The 23008-nt window shown below is 37.8% G+C and overlaps 1 protein-coding gene across 50 annotated transcripts in view; it reads left to right on the forward strand.

The window, feature by feature from the left end:
- Window positions 1–23008, forward strand: part of LOC126279005 (microtubule-actin cross-linking factor 1) — a 485047-nt gene that overhangs the window by 365633 nt on the left and 96406 nt on the right. For 40 of the 50 annotated variants that reach the window (XM_049979354.1, XM_049979337.1, XM_049979346.1 and 37 more), the window contains 6 exons: window positions 2302–2552; window positions 3118–3318; window positions 6063–6217; window positions 6546–6557; window positions 14827–15100; window positions 21501–21830. In XM_049979354.1, the coding sequence (XP_049835311.1) occupies window positions 2302–2552; window positions 3118–3318; window positions 6063–6217; window positions 6546–6557; window positions 14827–15100; window positions 21501–21830 (1223 nt within the window). The remainder of the gene's footprint in view (window positions 1–2301; window positions 2553–3117; window positions 3319–6062; window positions 6218–6545; window positions 6558–14826; window positions 15101–21500; window positions 21831–23008) is intronic. The other 10 variants (XM_049979340.1, XM_049979335.1, XM_049979364.1 and 7 more) reach the window with 1 other exon arrangement.

A 23008-nucleotide genomic window follows, 5' to 3' on the forward strand; every position in this document is an offset into this window, starting at 1 on the left:
GAATTTCGCACAGAGCATATCTTAATCATAGCTAACACATGGTATAAGTTTCATGAAAGAAGATTGTGTAGGTGGATGACGCCTGGAGTCACTGGAAGGTTCCAGATACATCATATAATGGTATGACAGAGATTTAGGAAATAGTTTTTCAATTGTAAGACGTTTCCAGGTGCAGATGGGGACTCTGACCACAATTCATTGGTTGTGAACTGTAGATTAAAACTGAAGGTAGGAGAGATGGAACTTGGATAAACTGATAGAACCACAGATTGTTGAGAGCTTCAGAGACAGCATTAGGGAATGGTTGACAAGAACTGGGGGAAGAAATACAGTAGAAGAAGAATGGATAGCTTTGAGAGATGAAATAGAGAAGGCAGCAGAGGATCAAGTAGGCAAAAAGACGAGGGCTAGTAGAAATTCTTGGGTAACAGAAGAGATATTGAATTTAATTGTTGAAAGGAGAAAATATAAGAATGCACTAAATGAAGCAGGTGAAAAGGAATACAAACGTCTCAAAAATGAGATTGACAGGAAGTGCAAAATGGCTAAGCAGGGACGGTTAGAGGACAAATGTAAGGATTTAGAAGCCTATATCACTAGGAGTAAGACAGGTACCGCCTACAGGAAAATTAAAAAGGTGTTTGGGGAAAAGAGAACCACTTTCATGAATATCAAGAGCTCCGATGGAAAACCAGTCCCAAGGAAAGAAGGGAAAGCAGAGGTGGTTGAAGTTGATAGAGGGCCTATACAAGGACAATGTACTTGACAGCCATATTAAGGAAATGGAAGAGGACATAGATGAAGATGAAATGAGAGATATGATAATGCAATAAGAATTTGACAAAGCACTGAAAGACCTAATTCAAAACTAGGCTCCGGAAGTAGACGATATTCCATTAGAACTACTGATAGCCTTGGGAGAGCCAGTCATGACAAAACTCTACCATCTGGTGAACGAAATGTATGAGACAGGCGAAATACCTTCAGACTTCAAGAAGAATATAATAATTCCAGTCCTAAAGAAAGCAGGTGGTGACAGGTGTGAAAATTACCGAAATATCAGTTTAATGAGTCATAGTTGCAACACAAACTCTTTACAAGCAAATGGAAAAACTGTAGAAGCTGACCTAGGGGATGATGAGTTTGGATTCCATAGAAATGTAGGAACCTGTGAGGCAACACTGACACTACAACTTTACGTAGAAAATGGTTAAGAAAAGGCAAACGTATGTTTCTAGCATTTGTAGACTTAGGAAAAGCTTTTGACCATGTTGATTGGAATACTCTCTTTCAAATTCTAAATACAGCAGGTGTAAAATACAGGGAGCGAAAGGCTATGTACAATTTGTGCAGAAACTAGGTGGCAGTTGTAACAGTCAAGGGGCACGAAAGGGAATCAGTAGTTGAGAAGGGAATGAGACGGGGTTGTAGCCTATCCCCAATGTTATTCAATCTGTATATTGAACAAGCGGTAAAGGAATCAGAAGAAAAATTTGGAGAAGGTATTAAAATCCATGGAGAAGAAATAAAAACTTTGAGGTTTTCTGATGACATAGTAATTCTGTCAGAGACAGCAAAGGACGTGGAAGAGCAACTGAATGGAATGGGCAGTGTCTTGAAATGAGGATATAAGATGAACGTGAACAAAAGCAAAACAATGATAATGGAATGTAGTTGAATTAAATTAGGTGACATAAAATGTATACTGGCTATGGTAGGGAAAGCATTTCTGAAGAAGAGAAACTTGTTAACATTGAGTATAGATTTAAATGCCAGGAAGTCTAATATGAAAGTATTTGTATGGAGTGTAGCGATATATGGAAGTGAAACATGGACGGTAAACAGTGTAGAATAGAAGCTTTTGAAATGTGGTGCTTTAGAAGAATGTTGAAGATTAGATGGGTAGATCACATAATTAGTCAGGAGGTACTGAATAGAATTGGGGAGAAAAGGAATTTGTGGCACAAGTTGACTAGGAGGAGGGATTGGTTGATACAACACGTTTTGAGGCATCAAGGGATCACCAATTTAGTATTGGAGAGAAGCGTGGAAAGTAAAAATTATAGAGGGAGACCAGAAGATGAATACGCTAAGCAGATTCAGAAGGATGTAGGTTGCAGTAGTTATTCGGAGATGAAGCAGCTTGCGCTGTATAGAGTAGCATGGAAAGCTGCATCAAATCAGTCTCGGGACTGAAGACGACGACAACAACAACAACAAGAGTATAATTTCTAGCTATATGATTTGCACTGTTCCTCCTTTTAATTTTCATATGTTGCATTATTTAACCATATATTGCAGACATCAAACGCAAGCTAGAACGTCTGAACAGCTTATGGAATGAAGTACAGCGGGCAACAGGAGAGCGCGGGCGCTCTCTGGAAGAGACACTGTCTGTGGCCGAAAGGTTTTGGGATGAGTTGCACAATGTCATGGCTACACTGCGTGACCTGCAGGACAGCCTCAGTTCTCAGGAGCCAGCTGCCGTGCAGCCAGCCGCTATACAGCAGCAACAAGAAGCTCTGCAGGAGATACGCCACGAGATTGATCAGGTACTTACTCAATGTATGCTCGTTTCATAGCTTTCTGGATAGTGGTAATAGGGTACTTTTATTTCACTACCTTTGGCCAGTGTTATAAATAGCCCATCTGTCTGTGCCGTAATCAATTGATAAATTAATATACAGACCTTTCAACCTAGTGCTATGAATATTTTCATAATCTACAGAATCATTCCTGTGCAGTAAGATTATTTTCCTGATCTATCGTAAATGCTTTTAGTGTGTTCTGTCTTTCACAACATGTAGCATGTGCAAGTTGAATTCTATTTGGTTCCTGAAATAAACTCAGGTACATGGTATTGAATGTTGCTCACTATGTGTTATATATTTGGCTTTAATCAGGTTTTGCTTTTATTCTGCTCATTATAAAAAAGAAACTTTGAAAGTGTGTATTAAAATAAAATGTAAAGGGAAAGATATAATATAAGTTGGAAATGAAAATATTTGTTGAGGCACTTTGTATATGGTCTTCTCTACATAACTGTTTTATACCCCTAAATTCATTTTGATGTCTTTTACTCTTTTTGTGTAAACATTTTTCTGTGTGTTTTGACAGACAAAACCAGAAGTTGACCAATGCCGTCAAACTGGTCAAGAGCTGATGAGCCTCTGTGGCGAACCTGATAAACCTGAAGTGAAGAAACACATTGAGGACCTAGACAATGCTTGGGATAACATTACAGCTCTGTACGCTAAACGAGAAGAGAACCTCATAGATGCAATGGAAAAAGCCATGGAATTCCATGAGACACTACAGGTTTGTATCTTGTTAGACTAGAAGATTCCCTTCTGCACATCTGTTGCATGAAATTTTTTGATGTCGTGGTTGATACGCATCTTCTAATAGGTGAGATCACCTCCCTTGATCCCTTGAAAACACCACAACCAAATTTCTGCTCCTTGCTCATCCAGTCAAGACTACTTTCTGTCTCTGCCCCATCGTTAGTTACACAGTAAAATGTAAATGTCCTTGAGTATTTTTTATCACTGTATCTCGTAGAAACAAAACTTCTATTTTTTTTAATCTTTCATACAAATATAAAATTTTCTGTTTCATAACTTCGATATCCCCACCAAACACAGGCATGTGAGACCAAGAGTTGTTTGTGGATGAGAGTCAGAGTTATCTGTGACTGCTATGAGCAGCACAAGTGTTGCATACATGGAACAGTGCCTCTGGAATCATAACCTTCCTGGTTCGGCTGTGCCGAGTCTGGAGTCACTCGCTTGCAACCTTCAGTGTGTGTTTTTGTTTATTCGGCTTAAGCGCATTGCTTTTTCGTATGTGAATGCTTGGAGCTGCCATGTTATCCTACTTTTGTGTTTGACCCTGGTGCTACAAGTGTTTGTTCACGGGTGCCACAGGCACAATACTGCCCAGATAGCAGGTCATTACACAAGAGGAGATAATGCCCCAAGTCTTTGCAACTTTTTGTGCCTGGTTTATGCTAGGACACACAGCAGTTGTTGAAACCGTGGGTGAATTGTACCATGGAATAACTTTCCTTTGTTTGAACTAGTCCTCAAACACATCAGGAGACCTACAGCTTCACCATATAATGGTAGACTTGTGTATAGCCAAGTATTGCATGAGTATCAGTAGATACCGGGGTCTTGGCCACTCTGATCAGTTTGGATACTTATATCTGGTGGGATGTCCGTCCCCTATACAATACTGTCAGTCATATCGTGTAGCTCAGCACCATATAGTATCGTGTAGCGGACAACGGATTCACCTGTGGGGACAAATAATAGTCATGGCCAAATGCAAAAAGCTGTGAAATGCCAGCTTACACTTTTTTTCAGGAATTGTTAATTGGCCAAAAGTATTTTCAAGCTTGATACTTTCTCTGTTTTTTAAATCTGAAATAGTCAATAAAGTTGTACTGGTCTCTCAGGTAGTGCCATTTCTGAGCATGGTGGCTCCTTATGGATCTGGGTAGAGCCAAGACTTTGAGGCCCAGATTCCTAAGTTCTGCTGTGCCCAACCTATCCTCTTCGCTGTGCTAGATAAAGTGAAGATGAAACTCAATGGGTGGCGGAATCTTGGGGTGTGTTGCCAGTTTCATGAAGCCGGTGGACCATTCGCATTGTTATGAGACAGAAACTCAGTGAAAATGTTAGACTTTGTGACTATTGCAAGTACACAGTGAAGGCACAATGTGAAATAGATATTTATCTCATGCCGTGCAATGACCTGTTGTCCATGTACAGGATTGTTCCAGCAGTCCAGCAGGGATGGCTGGAGCAATTTACAGTGGGGTAAGACTCAGTACCCTGAGCCTATTGTGATGTTTGAAATATGTCCAGTGTTGTCAATAGTGTCTGACAGATAGCTATGGAAGATCAGAATTCCTGCATTGTTATTGCCCTGGCAATGCATCAAGGCATTCTGCAGATGTTACAAGCATCTCATTGGGGGTTCTCCTGAATTAAACCGCTGGTCCGATGTGCCTATAGACAAGCAATTAATTGTCCCATTGAGCACATTGTGAGAGCCTGTTCAGCATAATCTTACAACCAGACCGTCCCACTCAAAAATTTTCACAAAGGCCTGCACCATAGCACCCTTGGGACTGGGTGCTGCATGTAGATTTCACCATTCCCTTGTCAGGGGACATGTGGTGGTAGTGATAGAAGTTGTACTTCAAGGAAGGCAGATGAACTACCTTGGACAAGTGAACATATGTTTATTGCTTTCCAGCATTTCAAGAAACCAAGAGAAAATATCTTGAAATAGTAGAAATTGATAAACAAGTGTCCATTGTTCATGCTTAGTACTGAACAACCTACACACACAACTCCTTATCCGCCACTTCCAACGATAGATGCTACTAATATTCTCATCCAAACCACTTTGTAAATTACTTCTTCCACTCACTTGTCCCAATTTATTACTTTTATTTCAATTAATATATTTTCAGTGCCTTGTTGAAAATATTTTACTTAGTGTTATTACTGTAGCTGTTTATAAGTCTCATTTCTAATGTTGTACCCATTCATAATATTGGACCTTTAACCACAAGTTTACGCTGTTCAGTCATCCCTTGGAATGTGTCACCAAATTCTCCTATAGTTTGATATTTAACGTGTCATATATTTTACATCACATTTTCATTGAAATAATCTCCTTTTACTCAAGTATTAACAACTGTCATCTTAAGGACCAACTGAGATACTCTGTAGTTGCACTATTTAAAATGTATGATCTCACAAAAAAATCTCACAGCCACATTTCTTTATCTTAGTACTTGATGATTGTGTGACAGCTGAAAACAGGTTTCTAAAATAATACACATTGCAGAATATTACACCAGTTCTTAAATATAAAGTATTCCACCAAAAACCAACATAACAGCCAGGTAATGCAGTTATATATTAATGTAACAGTTTTGATAAAATGCTGGCTTAACTAACATTGTTATATACTAATATAACTGTTTTGATAAAATGCTGGTTTAAATGCTCTAAATTAAAAACACTTTTATTTGCATTCCCTAGAACTTGGTGGAATTTCTTGATAGTGCAGAAGAGCGCTTTTCATCAATGGGAGCACTTGGGTCTGACATTGATGCTGTCAAAAAACAAATTGAACAGCTGAAAGACTTCAAGGCTGAGGTTGACCCACACATGGTCAAGGTTGAAGCCCTGAATAGGTAAAGTAACTCAGTGCAGTCTTCCTTATCAAACTGTGGAAAATATTTTGATGAAATTTGGGTGTAGTACTAGAATATCTTTGAATATGTTTGACTTCCTTAAGAAAATATTAATTTTACTGTTGAGAAGAATTACATAGTATTGCCTCTATGAATAAAAATCATGTAAAACTTTGTAAGAAAAACACAAAAGTAGTTACTGTGCAGAATTTTGTGTGTAAAATATAGTTTATTTTGTATTCTACATGTATTTGTTAAAAAGTAGTATGAATAATCTAATAACGGGCTTTTCTTTTCTTTCCACTTGATGACATAATCTGGCCTGCAGGGCTCTGAGAAGGCAAGTTATATTATTATTGATTTTGAAGCAGAAATGACTGCTTGCTGATTAGCATGTTTTGTTTTTGGAAAGTGCATGGCTGTTTTGCGTGAAATATATTTGCCACTGAAAGAATGAACTAGTGATTATTCATATGAGAACTTATTTCCTACGATGTGTTAACAAAAGGAGAAAAGTTCATAAATTCCCTGATAAGTGTACAGGTTATTTCTGCCAATTGTGTTACAACTGTTTGTGATTCTCTTGTGAGTGCTTGACTACACTTTACACAACCGTGTAAAATTGTGATGCATAGATTGTTATAAGCAGGATTGGTTGAAAACTAGTTTCCTCTCTTTGCTGCTGATAAAACCATGATTTATCTTCGTCACTTTTATTTATGTAAAGAAAGAATCTGATGGAGCTAAAATCCTGGTACATGACACAACAGTTTTAAATAATGTGCCACTTTTGAATTAACCTTTCTGGAAGCTTAAAACTGCGTGCTGGACTTGCACATGAGCATAGATCTATGTATTTTGCTTGCCTTCTTTTTTGTGGGCATTTCATGGATATCTGAACTACTTTTCCAAACTGTGGGATTGGTGCTATTCTAAGATTAACAGGTGTGTGTCAGTTGAGTGTGACAAACAGTGGACTGAAGGTTCAAATTTGTCAATGAGGACTTGTCACATGGTTTTACTGTAGAACATTATTTTGTGTGCGAGAGAGCGAGCGAGCTCTTGATTTGAGTTGTGGTTCAATATCAGCAAGTAATTTGTCAGGAGAGTTCATTTTACTAAACTGTCCACTGAGGAGCCACATGTTTCATTTATTATTATGTGGTCATGTACAGTGTATAAAGTATGGTATAACAGTGTATTTAAAATGTAATGCTGCTATTGAGAGGCTTTAGAGTTTAGCCCATGTGTCATCTCGATACCATGGTTCAGGTTTCATGTTAAACCATAGACCCCACATAACTGGGTGGGTTAGCTGTTTCTCAGGTCATAACAGAAGGGGATGTGCCATCATGCCTAGTAAGGTGCTGTGATGTCCAGTTCAACATTCGTGTTGATTATTTAAATGTTCCTTTATTTTCACAGTAATGACTGCTCTTCTTTATCATAATATTCCTGTTTCTGTTAAATTCTGGAGAAGTGGTTTTTTGTTTCATCTAACTTAATACAACATTAATGATGATGTAAATAAAATAGAAAGAAACTTCCACATGGGAAAAATATATTAAAAACAAAGATTCCAAGACTTACCAAGCGGGAAAACGCCGGCAGACAGGCACAAGAACAAAACACACAAACACACACACAGAATTACTAGCTTTCGCAACCGATGTGCGGATGGATATGTGTGTGTGTGTGTGTGTGTGTGTGTGTGTGTGTGTGTGTGTGTGTGTGTGTGTGCGCGCGAGTGTACACCTGTCCTTTTTTTCCCCCTAAGGGAAGTCTTTCCGCTCCCGGGATTGGAATGACTCCTTACCCTCTCCCTTAAAACCCACATCCTTTCGTCTTTCCCTCTCCTTCCTGAAGAAGCGACCATCGGTTGCGAAAGCTAGTAATTCTGTGTGTGTGTTTGTGTGTTTTGTTCTTGTGCCTGTCTGCCGGCGTTTTCCCGCTTGGTAGATTAGATTAGATTAGATTAGATTAATACTTGTTCCCTAGATGATGAATGCGACACTTCGTAATGATGTGGAACGTGTCAGGTTAATAAAAGATGTCTGTACAAGAAATTACATTACACAAAGTATTGCATGACACTAATGATTAAGTTTATATTTTTCAGCCAATGAGTAGAAGGAGTTGTCATCTAGAAATTCTTTTAATTTATTTTTAAATGTTAGTTGGCTATCTGTCAGGCTTTTGATGCTGTTTGGTAGGTGCCCAAAGACTTTTGTGGCAGCATAATTTACCCCTTTCTGTGCCAAAGTCAGATTTAACCCTGCATAGTGAAGATCATCCTTTCTCCTGGTGTTATAGGTATGCACACTGCTATTACTTTTGAATTGGGTTGGATTATTATCAACAAATTTCATAAGGGAATATATATACTGTGAGGTTACTGTGAGGATCCCTAGATCCTTAAATAGATGTCTGCAGGATGACCGTGGGTGGGCTCCAGCAATTATTCTTAACAAAACGTTTTTGTGCAATGAATACTTTTCTACTCAACGATGAATTACCCCAAAATATGATGCCATACGAAAGCAGTGAATGAAAGTAGGCATAGTAAGCTAATTTACTGAGATTCTTATCACCAAAATTTGCAATAACCCTAATAGCATACGTAGCTGAACTCAGACGTTTCAGCAGACCATCAATGTGTTGCTTCCAGTTTAACCTCTCATCAATGGACACACCTAAAAATTTTGAAAATTCTACCTTAGCTACAGACTTCTGTTCAAATTCTATATTTATTACTGGAGTTGTGCCATTTACTGTACGGAACTGTATATACTGTGTTTTATCAAAATTGAAAGAGAGTCCGTTTGCTGAGAACCACTTAATAATTTTGTGAAAAACATCATTTATAATTACATCACTTAGTTCTTGGTTTTTGGATGTTATTACTATACTTGTATCATCAGCAAAAAGAACTAACTTTGCATCTTCATCAATGTGGAATGGTAAGTCATTAATGTATATCAAGAACAGTAAAGGACCTAAGACCGAACCCTGTGGGACCCCGTGCTTGATAGCACCCCAGTTTGAGGAATCAGCTGTTGTTTTAACATTACACGAACCACTTATTTCAACTTTCTGCATTCTTCCAGTTAAGTATGAATTAAACCATTTGTGCACTGCCCCACTCAAACCATAATGATTTAGCTTATCTAAAAGAATTCCATGATTTACACAATCAAAGGCCTTTGAGAGATCACAAAAAATACCAATGGGTGATGTCCGGTTATTCAGAGCATTTAATATTTGATCAGTGAAAGCATATATAGCATTTTCTGTTGAAAAGCCTTTCTGAAAACCAAACTGACATTTTGTTAGTACTTTATTTTTACATATATGGGAGGCTACTCTTGAAAACATTACTTTCTCAAAAATTTTTGATAGAGCTGTCAGAAGAGAGATTGGGCGATAGTTGTTGACATCCGACGTATCCCCCTTTTTATGCAATGGTTTTACAATGGCATATTTCAGTCTGTCGGGGAAAACATCCTGCTCCAAAGAGGTATTACATACGTGGCTGAGAATCCTACTTATCTGTGGGGAACAAGCTTTAAGTACTTTGCTGGAAATGCCATCAATTCTGTAAGAGCTTTTACTTTTCAGTGAGTTTATTATTTTACTGATTTCAGAGGGAGAGGTTGGTGGAATTACAGTTGTTTCAAACTGCGCAGGTATGGCCTCTTCTATTAATAGCCTTGCCTCTTCTAGTGAAGATCTAGATCCTATTTTCTCCACAACATTTAAAAAATGATTATTCAAAATATTTTCAATTTCTGATTGTTTGTTAGTGCACTTGTCATTCAGTTTTATTGCACTAAAGTCTTCTTGTGCTCTTGGTTGCCCTGTTTCCCTTTCAATAATATTCCAAATTGCTTTAATTTTATTATCAGAGTTACTGATCTCAGACATGATACACATGCTTCTGGACTTTTTAATAACTTTTCTTAGTACCGCACAATAGTTTTTATAATGTTGAACAATTTCGGGGTCAGTACTCCCTCTTGCTGTTAGATACAGTTCTCTTTTACGGTTGCAAGATATTCTTATTCCTTTAGTTAGCCAAGGTTTTTTATATGTTTTCTTGGAATTATGTTTAACTATTTTCTTGGTAAAACAATTTTCAAATACCCTTAAAAATGTATTGTGAAATAAGTTATATTTCAAGTTTGCATCGGGTTCCTTATACACTTCATCCCAGTCTAGCTGCTGTAGGCTTTCCCTAAAGTTTGCAATATTTATATTGTTAATTGAACGCACTGCTTTGAAAGTCTGATTTATTATACTGCATGGAGCTATGTCATGTTCTGTAACAAGCTGTGCACTATGATCTGAAAGACCATTCTCAACAGGATAAGCATTTATGTCCTTAAACTTATCTTGGTCTATAAAAAAGTTATCTATCAATGTACTGCTGTTCTTTGTTATCCGAGTAGGAAAATCAATGACGGAGCTCAAATTGAAAGAACTGAGTAATACTAAAAGGTCATTCTTCCTATTCCCTTTCAGGGAATCAACATTGAAATCCCCACAAATGATAATTTGCTTCCCCCTGTCTGACAGATAGCACAATAAAGCATCCAAGTTTTCTAGAAATAGCTGGAAATTCCCTGAGGGGGACCTATACACTGTTACAATTATGAAAGTGCCATCATTTAGTTTAAGTTCAGTGGCACATGCTTCCATATGTTGCTCTACACAAAATTTTTTAGTTTCTAAATTTTTTGCACTGTGGAAGCTTTTGACGTATATGGCAACTCCTCCTCTCATCATATTATCTCTACTTACATGTGCAGCTAATTTGTACCCATTGGTGCTAACCTTTTGCATATCAGTGACAATGTGATGCTCAGACAGGCATAGTATATCTATTACATTCTTGGTTTCTATATCTTCTAAACAAAGCAGAAGCTCATCAATTTTATTCTTCAATCCCCCAATATTTTGATGAAATATACTAACATTATTTTTCACTTTACTTTTGTGAGTATCTTGAACTTTTTTAACATCTTTAGTACTTGCCTGGCTGAGTTTCCCACTGGACACTGATCTTACACTAAAAAACAGTTTCCACCATGAGATGTAGTTCCTCCCCCCTTTAAATTTCCTGCTATCAGCCCAGCCAGTTTACCCTTCCCTTTCCTGTTGAGGTGTAGGCCATGTCTAGTATAGTCCCACCTACAGAGTGAATCAACAGGAACCACACTAATGTGTGACCCTGCACCAGATCCAAGTAGCCGTTCCAACTCCAAATTAACTCTCCTGACAGAAGAGGTCAAATGAGGTCGGTCGTGGTGCTCCAGAACCGACACAAACCCAACACTGGTATGATTCGATGCCGATGCAATCTTTTCCAGGTCACACTTTATGCTGTACCCCGGATCTCTGTCAATACTGTTGCCTGGCCCACCCACAATAACCACGGTGTCTTCCTTAGTAAAACCTTTACATAATGAACCTAAATCCTCTGTAACCTGCCCAAGTTCAGCACTAGGTTTGAAAAAACTTGTGACCTGGTAATCCAACCCTAATTCATCCTGCAGAAGTTGGCCCACACCCCTAGCATGCGAACTACCTAGCAACAAGACTTTCTTTCTCTTTGCAGACTTCCCTACATTCTTAATCAATTTGCTGCTGAAAGCTTGTTGAGCCCTGTCTACATCTACTTCTGTGAGAGGCTCATCAGTTTCTGTCTGTGGCAACAGGTCAAACCTATTTTGTACATTAATAACAAAGCTGTCAGAAGAATTTCTTGGCCTGTTCCACATGCCTGTTGCCACTTCCCACCCCTGTTTACCCTTCTCCCCCCTTAACCTGCCCAGTTCTCGCCTAGCCTCATCTAACTCAGCCTGAAGGGCAGCAATTTTCCCCTCCTGTTCCACAATCTTCCTATCTCTACTGCATAGCGTACAGAACCACTGATGAGTCTCGCTCATTTTCCCAATTCCCACGCCACTACAGTCGCCCCAATGAAAAAAGTTGCTACATCCATAACACCAGACCCCGGAGCTAACGATCCTACTTCACGTCAGGCACTTTACACTCATGGTACAAATCGATTTTAGTGACAGAAAGACAATTAAGTTACCGGAAAACAATGAAAATACGTGTACGAAAAATTAGGCCTACTCCCGACTATGTAAACAGTGGTTCAGAAGTTTTTTACTGGAAATTACTTAAGAGATGACGATACTCTACAGATATAAAGGGGCAGCAAACGTATTTAGCACACTAAACTATCAGTAAATGCACTTAAGATTGCGGTATGAAGTTTAATCTGAAAACTCAAAAGTTCGGCCTGGCCGCGATATGTAAACAAAACGAACTTTACGCGATTACTGTGAAAATACGCGAGTAAGACAAAAACCTTTAATGGTACGCTTGCAGAGCACTATAATTAACGTAATAAATTAGTTTAAAGAGTTAAAAAACAGTTTATTACTACTTAAATTACTTGTCTTGTACAAGAGGTGTGACTCAGACGTCCGTGTAGCAGGCGCAGGGCTACCAACCTGTCTTGGAATCTTTGTTTTTAATATATTAATACAAATTAGGAAGTTATAGATGGGTAAAAATGGTGGGAACACTAAAGGTGCCTACTTATTGTGTTATTAAGACATTGAACAGTGTCTCCCCTTGCAGTTAACTATCAAAAACACATGAAACACACATGGCAGCAATGGTTCCATGAAGCTGGCCAGCACAACATAGTGGTGATCATATATGTTTTTTGTTACCGAGTTCCGACGAAGATTAGCGACAGTTTCAATCTTATTCATATGCCTTGTTGGTCGCTCACTTTACCTGCCTTCAGGTCTCAGTAGTAATGAGTGAGGTGGTAAATGATAAAGCCTTGGGGCTCATGTTTGGAAAGAGTGGGCTTGAATGTCCACGTAACCATTCTGATTCAGGATCACAACAGATGGATGCCAAATGGTTCCTTAAGTAAACTACAAGTAACTCTGTAAGGTTCTTTTCCATCTGAGCAAGTGCTGCATCTTTTATTCGCCTTACTGCGAGTAAGACTATTCATCATTAATCTGCCAGTCTTATTTTCTTCCAAATTTCACGTTGTTTCCACTTTCATTTTGGAACCTTTGGCCTGTGATTGCTTGTTTTAATAATAAATTCTGCTTGTAAACCTTGTATAGTTGCTTCACATTTATTGTGCAGTAAATACAACATTAATAAAATAATGACAGTATTATGAAAAAGATACATTGCTACTCACCATATAGCAGAGATGGTGAGTTGCAGATATGTACAGCAAAAAGCCTATTGAGCAAGTAAGCTTTCGGCCAAAAAGGCGTTTTTGTTTGTGTGTGTGTGTGTGTGTGTGTGTGTGTGTGTGTGTGTGTGTGTTGGGGGGAGGTCTAATTCAGATGAAGGCCTCTTTAGCTGATAGATTGCTTGTTTGACCATCTTTTTGTTTTGCATATCTGCGAGTCAACATCTCCACTATATGGTGAGTAGCAGTCTATCGTTTATATTGTCATTATTCCATACTGGATTTTCCAGTGTTAATAAAATAGTGTTCCAAATAACTGAAATCCGTTTGTTTATGACTGTATTTCAGTTGTATCACATACTGCGTCCCTAGCTTCTGCTTTATGCTAAGTGAGTGCATAGACTTGTACATGACATGGCTGTAAAATATTAAAGCTTTAATATTCAGTCGTTAAAATGCTCTGAAATATTTACATTCATCATTGAAAAATTTGTTAATGTTGCATGATTGATATTGTAAAATTTGCATGTCCAACAAAATAGTATATGACATGCGAAAGGCTGTGACTGTGTATTTATTAATTTGTTTTGCTGTGAAATTGTGAAGTCAGCCTATTTTTAGTCTCCTTACCCCCCCCCCCCCCCCCCCCCCACCTCCCTTCCCCAATCTTTTGGAAATATTTATGGGACAATGTATTTACAGAATAAATTCCCTTATTAGTACTTGTAGCATTTCTTTTTCTGCAAACGGAGGATGGAACAGGGAATAAAGGAGAGGTAAGGGAAGGAACTGTTGATGTCAACTGCATAAGGATTTTAAGCAGAACCAGCAACAGTGAGTGAAATTGTGTGCTGGACCGGGGTTCGAACCTAGAATCGCATGCTTAGTAGGTAGTCGCATTAACTACTGTGCTGTCCAGACAGTGTTCATCGCAGTTGTGTGGAATATCTCAGCACACCTCCTGGCCAAGCCACGTTACCATTTGGCACTGCCTATCCGCAGTCCCTGTCCATGTCCTCCATGCTGGCTACTTTGACATTCCCACAGAAGGAAAAACATATTTGTACTCCTGCACTGAAGATAGTGGATTCACTGCCCGTCAAGGCACATAAATTATGATGCATGATGTCTGTTCTTTTGGACATGTCTAAAAGAACAGACACCTTGTATTTACATATTATTTCATTTCCATTTCTAAGCAGTAGGGAACATACTTCTTTTACATGTAATGTATGCTATAAACATTTTTTGTGCCCTATTACAAAATAAAATTAATGAATTTGATAATTTCTCTTGGAGAAAAATAGGTTAAAAGAGTGAATGATAATCAATATTTCTAAATATTCCTAAATATTGATTTAATTTTTAGGCAAGCACAAGAACTAACAGAACGGACTAGTGCAGAGCAAGCAGCTGCAATAAAGGAGCCTCTGTCAGCTGTCAATGTCCGATGGGATGAATTACTGAGGGGTGTCGTGGAGCGCCAGCGCCAGTTGGAGAATGCTCTGTTGCGGCTGGGTCAATTCCAGCATGCACTGGCAGAGCTTCTGGTTTGGATTGATAAGACTGATAATACACTTACTGAATTGAAACCTCATGCTGGGGACCCTCAAGCACTAGAGGTTGAGCTTGCTAAGCTAAAGGTCAGTATAATGTTATCATCAATAGCTAATTTATAGATTATATTGTAACACAAAGAGTACATAAGTGTGGCATAAAAAATTGAATTTTCTGCTCACCACTCAGCTGTACAGCATTATAGTTGTTTACAGTCTAGAATCTCATTGTCGTTAGGGAATATCAATGATATATTCTGTTTTTCATTAATAAGGTCTTAGTTGCTGACAGTGACACAGGGATTAACCCTTTCACTGCTGCAGACATACTGCTGTTTGCGTCCCTTGCTGATGCAGCTTTCATTATGGCAGTACTGCTCGTCAAATGCTGGTATCTGTGCTTAGAGATGGCATTCCAGCTGATGTAAAATACTTATCACATGACTGTTTGAAAACTGTTAGGTCAAAATTTTTATCTTTGCACGTCTTACAGTCTGATATCTTCACTCGATAAAGAACTGAGGTTCTTTCTATTATGTAAGTAAAACATTGCACAAAATTTTAAAGTGTTCACAGCGGTAAAATCCCATTGCGTAAACTTTGTGTGTGGTTGATTTTACAAGGTGTATAGGTGGACAAGAGAAAAAAAGAAAGAAAAAAATTCGCGATCTCCTGGTTAAAAACCACTTTTTCTCACATGAAAATATACTTCTTCCAAGGTGAAAATACACGTCTTCCAAGGTGAAAATACACTTTTTCCATGATGAGCAGCAATGTACTTTCCTTCAGAGCTGTAAAACTATAAATCCTTTGAATGGTAAAGGTTTTATACACTAGCATTGAACTTCCCAGCACTTTATAAAACGAAACTCGGAAAGGGGGGGTCGAAGGGGGGTGCATTTTGGAAAGATTTTTGATATGTAGCAACATGTATGCTACATATTTTCATATTACGATACAGTGCATATTTTCGTATTATGAAAATATAAATTTGAATTCCACCATACACAGCATGTTAGTTTCCGATGTATTGAAAGAGTGATTGCAATGCGGTTTTGTAAGCCAGTCATAGCTCATTTCACTGATTTCACCAGTCAGTGACAGCAGATATTCAGAGCATAGGACATGTGATGTCGTCAGCTAATAACAGCATCACTTTTAAGTAGCGTGAACAAAGAAACAGGAAAAGTTAATGGTTTAAATGAATGTACATAGCATAGCACAAGAAAACCTAAGCTGTGATTTAAGAAATTCATTACATATTCTGAAACGTAACATAATTCATCTTGCATAAAAGGAAATTTTGTTTGAAAATAACACTTTTCAAAGAATAATTTGCAATATTTTCCTGCGATCTCTTAAACGTGGGTTCGTTTCAGTAGGTGCCAGAGTGCGTGAGAAAACAGGCGTTACTGTGCACGGGCAGCTAAGATGTTTTTGCACATATAGCATTAAGAGATATTACATGACGGCATAAAAGAAATAGGACATCAGAGGATACTCAAAGAGCATAGGAAGTTCGTAAACCATACAAAAATGCATAATTCAGCTTAAAGGACATGTTCATATGTCCAGATTCACAATGATGAAATTGAGTAAACTGTTGAAACTAGCCAATAGTTTGGAATGAAATACTTCAGTTTCTTATAAATTGACTGCATCTGTGGAAAAGATTAATAAAAGCCACTTTTATTTAGCAGACCGCCAAAAATAACTTCATTATTGTGCAAGGCAATTAATGCTTGACTACCAAAAACATGGAAAGAAAATTAGACAACTGAAACCAATAACATATTTTAGCTTTCTGTAGTTGTGTGAATGTATTTTAATTTACTTGATAGTTCCCAATCACAGAAATCCATTTTGTTTTCATTTGATGTTTGAACTGTAAACAAAAAGGAAACAGTAAACTCACTAAACATAAACACGGGTCACTATCACCCTCCCCACCACAACCCAGACATTCTCTGTGCATGCCCGAATCTGGCAGTTTGGATGCGCCAAAAACATTTTTCTGGGTTGTGTGACTGCCTCTTGCTACTGCTGCAGCCACAAGCAGGAGAAAATACTGCTCATACACAGCTCAAGTGCGCATGCGCATGAGTCCCCTGGCAAACAACCTTAATGTCAACAGTTGTGATGCCACGCTCATCGGATGTTATTAAGTATTCCATAGTCTTTGTCCTAAAGCACGTTTCGACACGTTTTGCTTTTGGCAGGCACTTGTGTGTGCACTGTGTTTTTTTGTTGTAAATGGCACATTTCCTTTGCAACTTAAGTTTTATTCTCTCATTTATGTTTTATTGCTGCAGTAGCAGGATACAGTAAAATTCTTTGTTAGACTATCAGTTCTTAAGTCAAATACAAAAATTTAACTAAAGACTAAAACAATGAAAAATCCAGAATTCTAAAAAATTCCCGGTTTTTCCCAGTTTTCTCCTGGATAAAAATATTCCTGGGTTTTTCCCAAATTTCTCATTTTGTCCTGGAGCATATCCACCCTGTTTTAACACATGCATTACAGTAATGAAATGTAGATAAGATATCTTAAAATGATTCAAGATATTGAAATGAGGCTATTTGCAAATGGTATCATGGAGTGAGGCACATATCAAACAATCGGAAGTTCAGAATGGAATTTAATAATATTGTGAAAAGGAAAGTTGCTACTCAACACTTCGTGTGACCTCAGTTGTCTGAGACTGCAGTTGTGTGTGTGTGTGTGTGTGTGTGTGTGTGTGTGTGTGTGTGTGTGTTTTTATTTTTACAGTCTTTTTGTTGTGCCTATCTGCGACTTGGCATCTCTGCTGTGTGGTGAGTGGCAACTTTCCTTTTTCACAATAGTGAGGCATATTTGTTGTACAATAAAGACTTGAAACTTTTTTATTCACTGAAATATGAAAGCAACTCGTTTGGAGCAGTGAGAGTGTGGCAGCTCACGATGCATTCAGATATCCATAGCACTGTAGGAAAACCCAAGCGGTGCACTTACACATGTCCACGACGCCTGGGGAATGGCATAGCAGGACATATATACATGCCTACAGCAGCAAAAGGATTAAGACTCTTCGTTACTTAGTAGTTTGTGCATCTACACATAATTGTACAATGATACTAGAAATGACAGCTTGACACAGCAATAAAATGTAATTAAAAGATAAGCAAACATACAGGTGCATAATTACTTACAGAAATAGTTGATTTCAAAACTAAGTTTGCAATATTTATTCTATCACAACCAACACACACACACACACACACACACACACACACACACACACACACACACACACACACTCTGTTTTGTTTGAGGTCAGGACCATGTTGATACCCAGCCTCTGGATAACATTCATTAGTATGTTCTTGAATCAACAATTCCCCTGGATATACTTATCTGAGTCGATGTAGGTCTGAGCAGGGGTATAAGTCCACAGCATCCTTTAGCAATCTGAGTGAATACTGAGATTTGCGTTAACAAATAAAAACCTTATGGAATGTTTGTTTTTATAATGAGCATAATAAAAATGCAAATCAATGTACTCAGATATGGTTGCCTCACTATAAGGACAGATTTTCTTTATATTTACCAATCTTAACCTTTTTGATTATTTAGGTAATTGTATGCTGTACAGTGCATATTGTTTAAGAGAGATGCCTTAACTGCCTTTTAAATGTGTATGTATTAGTTACCTCATTTATTTACTTGGACAATTTATCATATAGTTTGATTCCCTGACAGAAAATACTGTTCTGACATTTTAATTTGTCCAGTTTATGTAAGCTAAAATAATAGTGTGATGATTACTAATGTTTCTTGTGGACTGTGTTGATATTAGAATTAGTGAAACAGATCCACTCTTAAACATAAGACAATAGCAGCATAATAAAAATGACTGAATCAACCAGCTTAGCCACGCGGGGTTAGCTGAGCAGTCTAAGGCGCTGCACTCATGGACTGTGTGGCTGATTCCGGCAGAGGTGCAAGTCCTCCCTCAGGCGTGTGTGTGTGTGTGCGCGTGTGTGCGTGTGTGTGTGTGTGTGTGTGTGTGTCCTTAGGATAATTTAGGTTAGGTAGTGTGTAAGCTTAGGGACTGCTTACTTTAGCAGTTAAGTCCCATAAGATTTCACCCACACACAACCAGCTTGTCCTGATTGTAAGCCAGAAAGAAAAATAGTGAAAAAAGTGCTGTTTCATCTTTGATTTAAGCAAGAATTCACCTGGTGAAAGTGTGTGTGTGTGTGTGTGTGTGTGTGTGTGTGTGTGTGTGTCCTTAGGATAATTTAGGTTAGGTAGTGTGTAAGCTTAGGGACTGCTTACTTTAGCAGTTAAGTCCCATAAGATTTCACCCACACACAACCAGCTTGTCCTGATTGTAAGCCAGAAAGAAAAATAGTGAAAAAAGCGCTGTTTCATCTTCGATTTAAGCAAGAATTCACCTGGTGAAATATTATTCCTACTCTCCCCCTATCAACCTCATAATCTTTTGTAGTTTTAACATGAATGTACCATTCTAATCCTCCAGAGAGATGCATTTTATGGATTTTTTTATTATAACTTGCCAAAAGATTTGTGGTAGTGTCATGAGTTTGTAGCACAATAATTTGAAATTTTTCCAATGGGATTGGAAAATACCCGAAGTGTACAATATGTGATTTTCAGTGTTATATGTCACCTTTATTACAAAAATAAAAAACGTGGCAACAGTGTACCTTCTCAGCCAACCAATTTGTACAAAATACATACACATGCATGGTTGGAACAAATTCACAGTTAGGAATTATAATTTGTTGAAATAAGTCATGGTATTGTATATTATTTATACTGGATCATGGTATATGCTTTGGAAGGGGCTGTGGGTTTGAGCAGGTTTTAGAAGATATATGTAAGAATGGTAGTGATAACAGATCAATTTTTGGAAATGGAGATGGGAGTGATGCTGATGTAAATGTGACAGGACGATATACAGGTCAGAAATGAGGTGGATGTTACTGAATGTGAAGTTGATGATAATGGTATTCAGAAAACTAGTATGCCAACTCCTCTATCTAGAAGAGAACAGATATGTGACATAGTACCACCTGACACGTGCAAGCAACATGTGCAAGCAGACTTTGAGGAGGATACTACACAAAACTGCACATATTCCTCACCATCTTAGACCACAAATACAGACAAGGGCAGATTGTCTTACGCCGTCTATCACCAATCATGTGCAGAGTGTTAATAGTAATGCATACCAATAATCATACAGAAGACAGTAAAATTCTATACCCATATCTTGAATGCTGGATTGAACTTGACTCTGCAGAACTACAGGCATTTTTCGGTCTACTAATAACTGGTTTACACAAGGCATGTGGGAAACCTTTAAGCAAATTTCGATGAGTACGGCTTACCCATTTCTCAATCTACGGTGAGCTTTTCAGGATTTCGTTATATTCTGATGCCCTTCAGGTTCAGCGATAAACTTGAAAGGTAACTGATAATGATAAACTTGCTGGACCTGTACGGGCTGTGTTTGAAATGTTAATTGGTGCATGCATTTCATCTTAAGTCTCTGGGTGTCACATTACAGTTGATGAATACCTCTGAACTTTCAGGGGACAGTTTACATTCAAGATGTACCTTCTTTCTAAACCTAGACAGTGCAGGATAAAAATGTGTGTTGCTGTAGTGTTTGAGATGAATTCTCTCATAAATGTACAACTGTATACAGGGAAATCTGCTGAATTAAGTGACATAAATCATGAGAAACAAGTGGTACATGATTTAGTTGACCACCTGAGGGGGAGTGGAAGGGTCATTTCCACTGACAGTTTTTTTTTTACAAGCTTGCAACTTAATTATAGCATGCAACAATGGAATTATAATTTCTACCATGTGCATGGGTCTCACAATAATTCATTACTATTTTTGCGAAAATATTTTACTCTATATTGCCATGTTGTTGCTAGAGTCGCTTTGGGACAAAAAAAGACCCCATACATGTAATATGTTTTTCCAGAACTCATACGATGCGACTACTAGTTCAGGAACCAGACTTGCATTTCAGGGTGCCAGGGCTCAAATCACTGCCCCAAAATCTCTTCAGGTGAATGCCAGGATAGGTTGTTTTAAACAACAATGGCAAATTTCCTTCCCCTTCTTGCAGTGATCAAAGCTTGTGCTCTTAATGGCTATTTAATCTTCGGTGTTCCCTTGACCCCTTCTTTTATTCTCTCCAGTTTAGTTCCACTCCAGTGGAAGCATTAACATCAGTATGCACAACAAAAACTTCAACTTGCACCCAGCCCTACTTAACATATTTTCCAAAATTATAGAAAGTAGGTTTAGTGATCTATTCACTCATTCGTACTAATGCCTCTTCATCTCTTTTTCCTTTACATATAAAAGCCAATATTTCTTAGTGTGTGTGTGTGTGTTTTTTTTTTTTTTTTCGCTATAAGAAACAAAAAAAGTTATGTTGTTTGTGGTTCATCTTTCTAGGTATTGGTGAATGATATCCAGGCACACCAGACGAGTGTTGACACCTTGAATGATGCAGGCCGACAACTGATTGAGCAAGGGCAAGGTTCAGCTGAAGCAGGTGCTACTCAGGAGAGGTTGTCACAGCTAAATCGCAAGTGGCGTGATCTGCTGGACCGAGCAGCCGAGAGACAACGTGAGTTAGAGGAGGCACTAAGAGAGGCTCAGCAGTTTAGTGCAGAACTGCAAGATCTGCTCTCGTGGCTAGGTGATGTTGACGCAGCCATTGCTGCATCTAAACCTGTCGGTGGTCTACCTGAAACTGCATCAGAACAGCTTGAAAGGTTTATGGTAAGTATAACCTATACATAATTTTTATGTATTGTTTCACATGGCTGCAAAAGACAGTTAATCTGTAAATGAGATTAAAATGTCAGACATTTTTGATCAGTTTGGTTATTGTAAATATTTTTTACAGTGCAGAATGTGCCTGCATTATTTCAGTCGTTAAAACAAATTGTGGTATTGCTAGGCATATTAATGGAAAAAAAAAACTTGCATGTTAGCAGTCATTCATGTTTTTCCAAGTCATTGTGAAAGCGAGTCCATTGTTGCGTGTGAGTTTTGTTTAGCACCGTGGGTATTTGTATGTATGAATAACCTTTCTCAACTTGTTCACACATTCAAAATTATGACTGACTGATACTATTAGTTGGTGGTTACTGTGCTGCAGAGAAAAGATAATTGATGTGTGCTTCATGCTGTGTTTATGTAGAATATACAGTTTACACTCTTCTCTGTGCGCAATTTTACAATAATTTGCAGAACTCAATAGAAATTGTATTACAATATCATGTGCTAAAAGCTACAAACAATAATAAATAATAAAGACTCTCCTGTCACTTTGCAAAATTTATCAAAATATTAGGTAAGTATTTCTTTCAGAATACTTCCGTCATGTTATACCAAGTACCAACAGAAAATTGAGTTAAACATACAAACTTTTATTTTTCATTTGCTAGTAATACTGTTGGTTATAGTATCATGAAGTGTGCATTATTAAAACACCTACTTTGAGACAACAGAATAATTTAGTGATTTTTTTTGAGAAGACATTTTTAGACATTGACTTCAGTTTCTATTGGAACTTGTTTAATGTGCAAATACTGTATGTAAGATATTTGGAAGTATGTCACCTGGAAGCAAGTCTTGGTAAGCTATGCCCGATACATATGCAGGATTTATTTATTGATCAAAGTTTTGAACTGTGGGCATTCTGCTTTAAAAATAAAATCCGTGTTACAATAAAGGATCCACAGTTTGTCTATTGTGTTAATGCTAGGTAACAAGTAATGGGAAGTCCACTAATTATGAAAAACATTATTTCTTTATTCAAATGATAGTGAGAAGCAACCTGTTAGTGGATTCCAATTAACTTTCATTTTAAATAATAAAGTATTTAATTACACATCATACTGTTGTCATTTATTTTTGATGCGTACAGGTCATCTTAAGTTTAAATGGGTGGA

This window comes from Schistocerca gregaria, chromosome 6 (assembly GCF_023897955.1).
Source record: "Schistocerca gregaria isolate iqSchGreg1 chromosome 6, iqSchGreg1.2, whole genome shotgun sequence".
Taxonomy (NCBI): domain Eukaryota; kingdom Metazoa; phylum Arthropoda; class Insecta; order Orthoptera; family Acrididae; genus Schistocerca; species Schistocerca gregaria.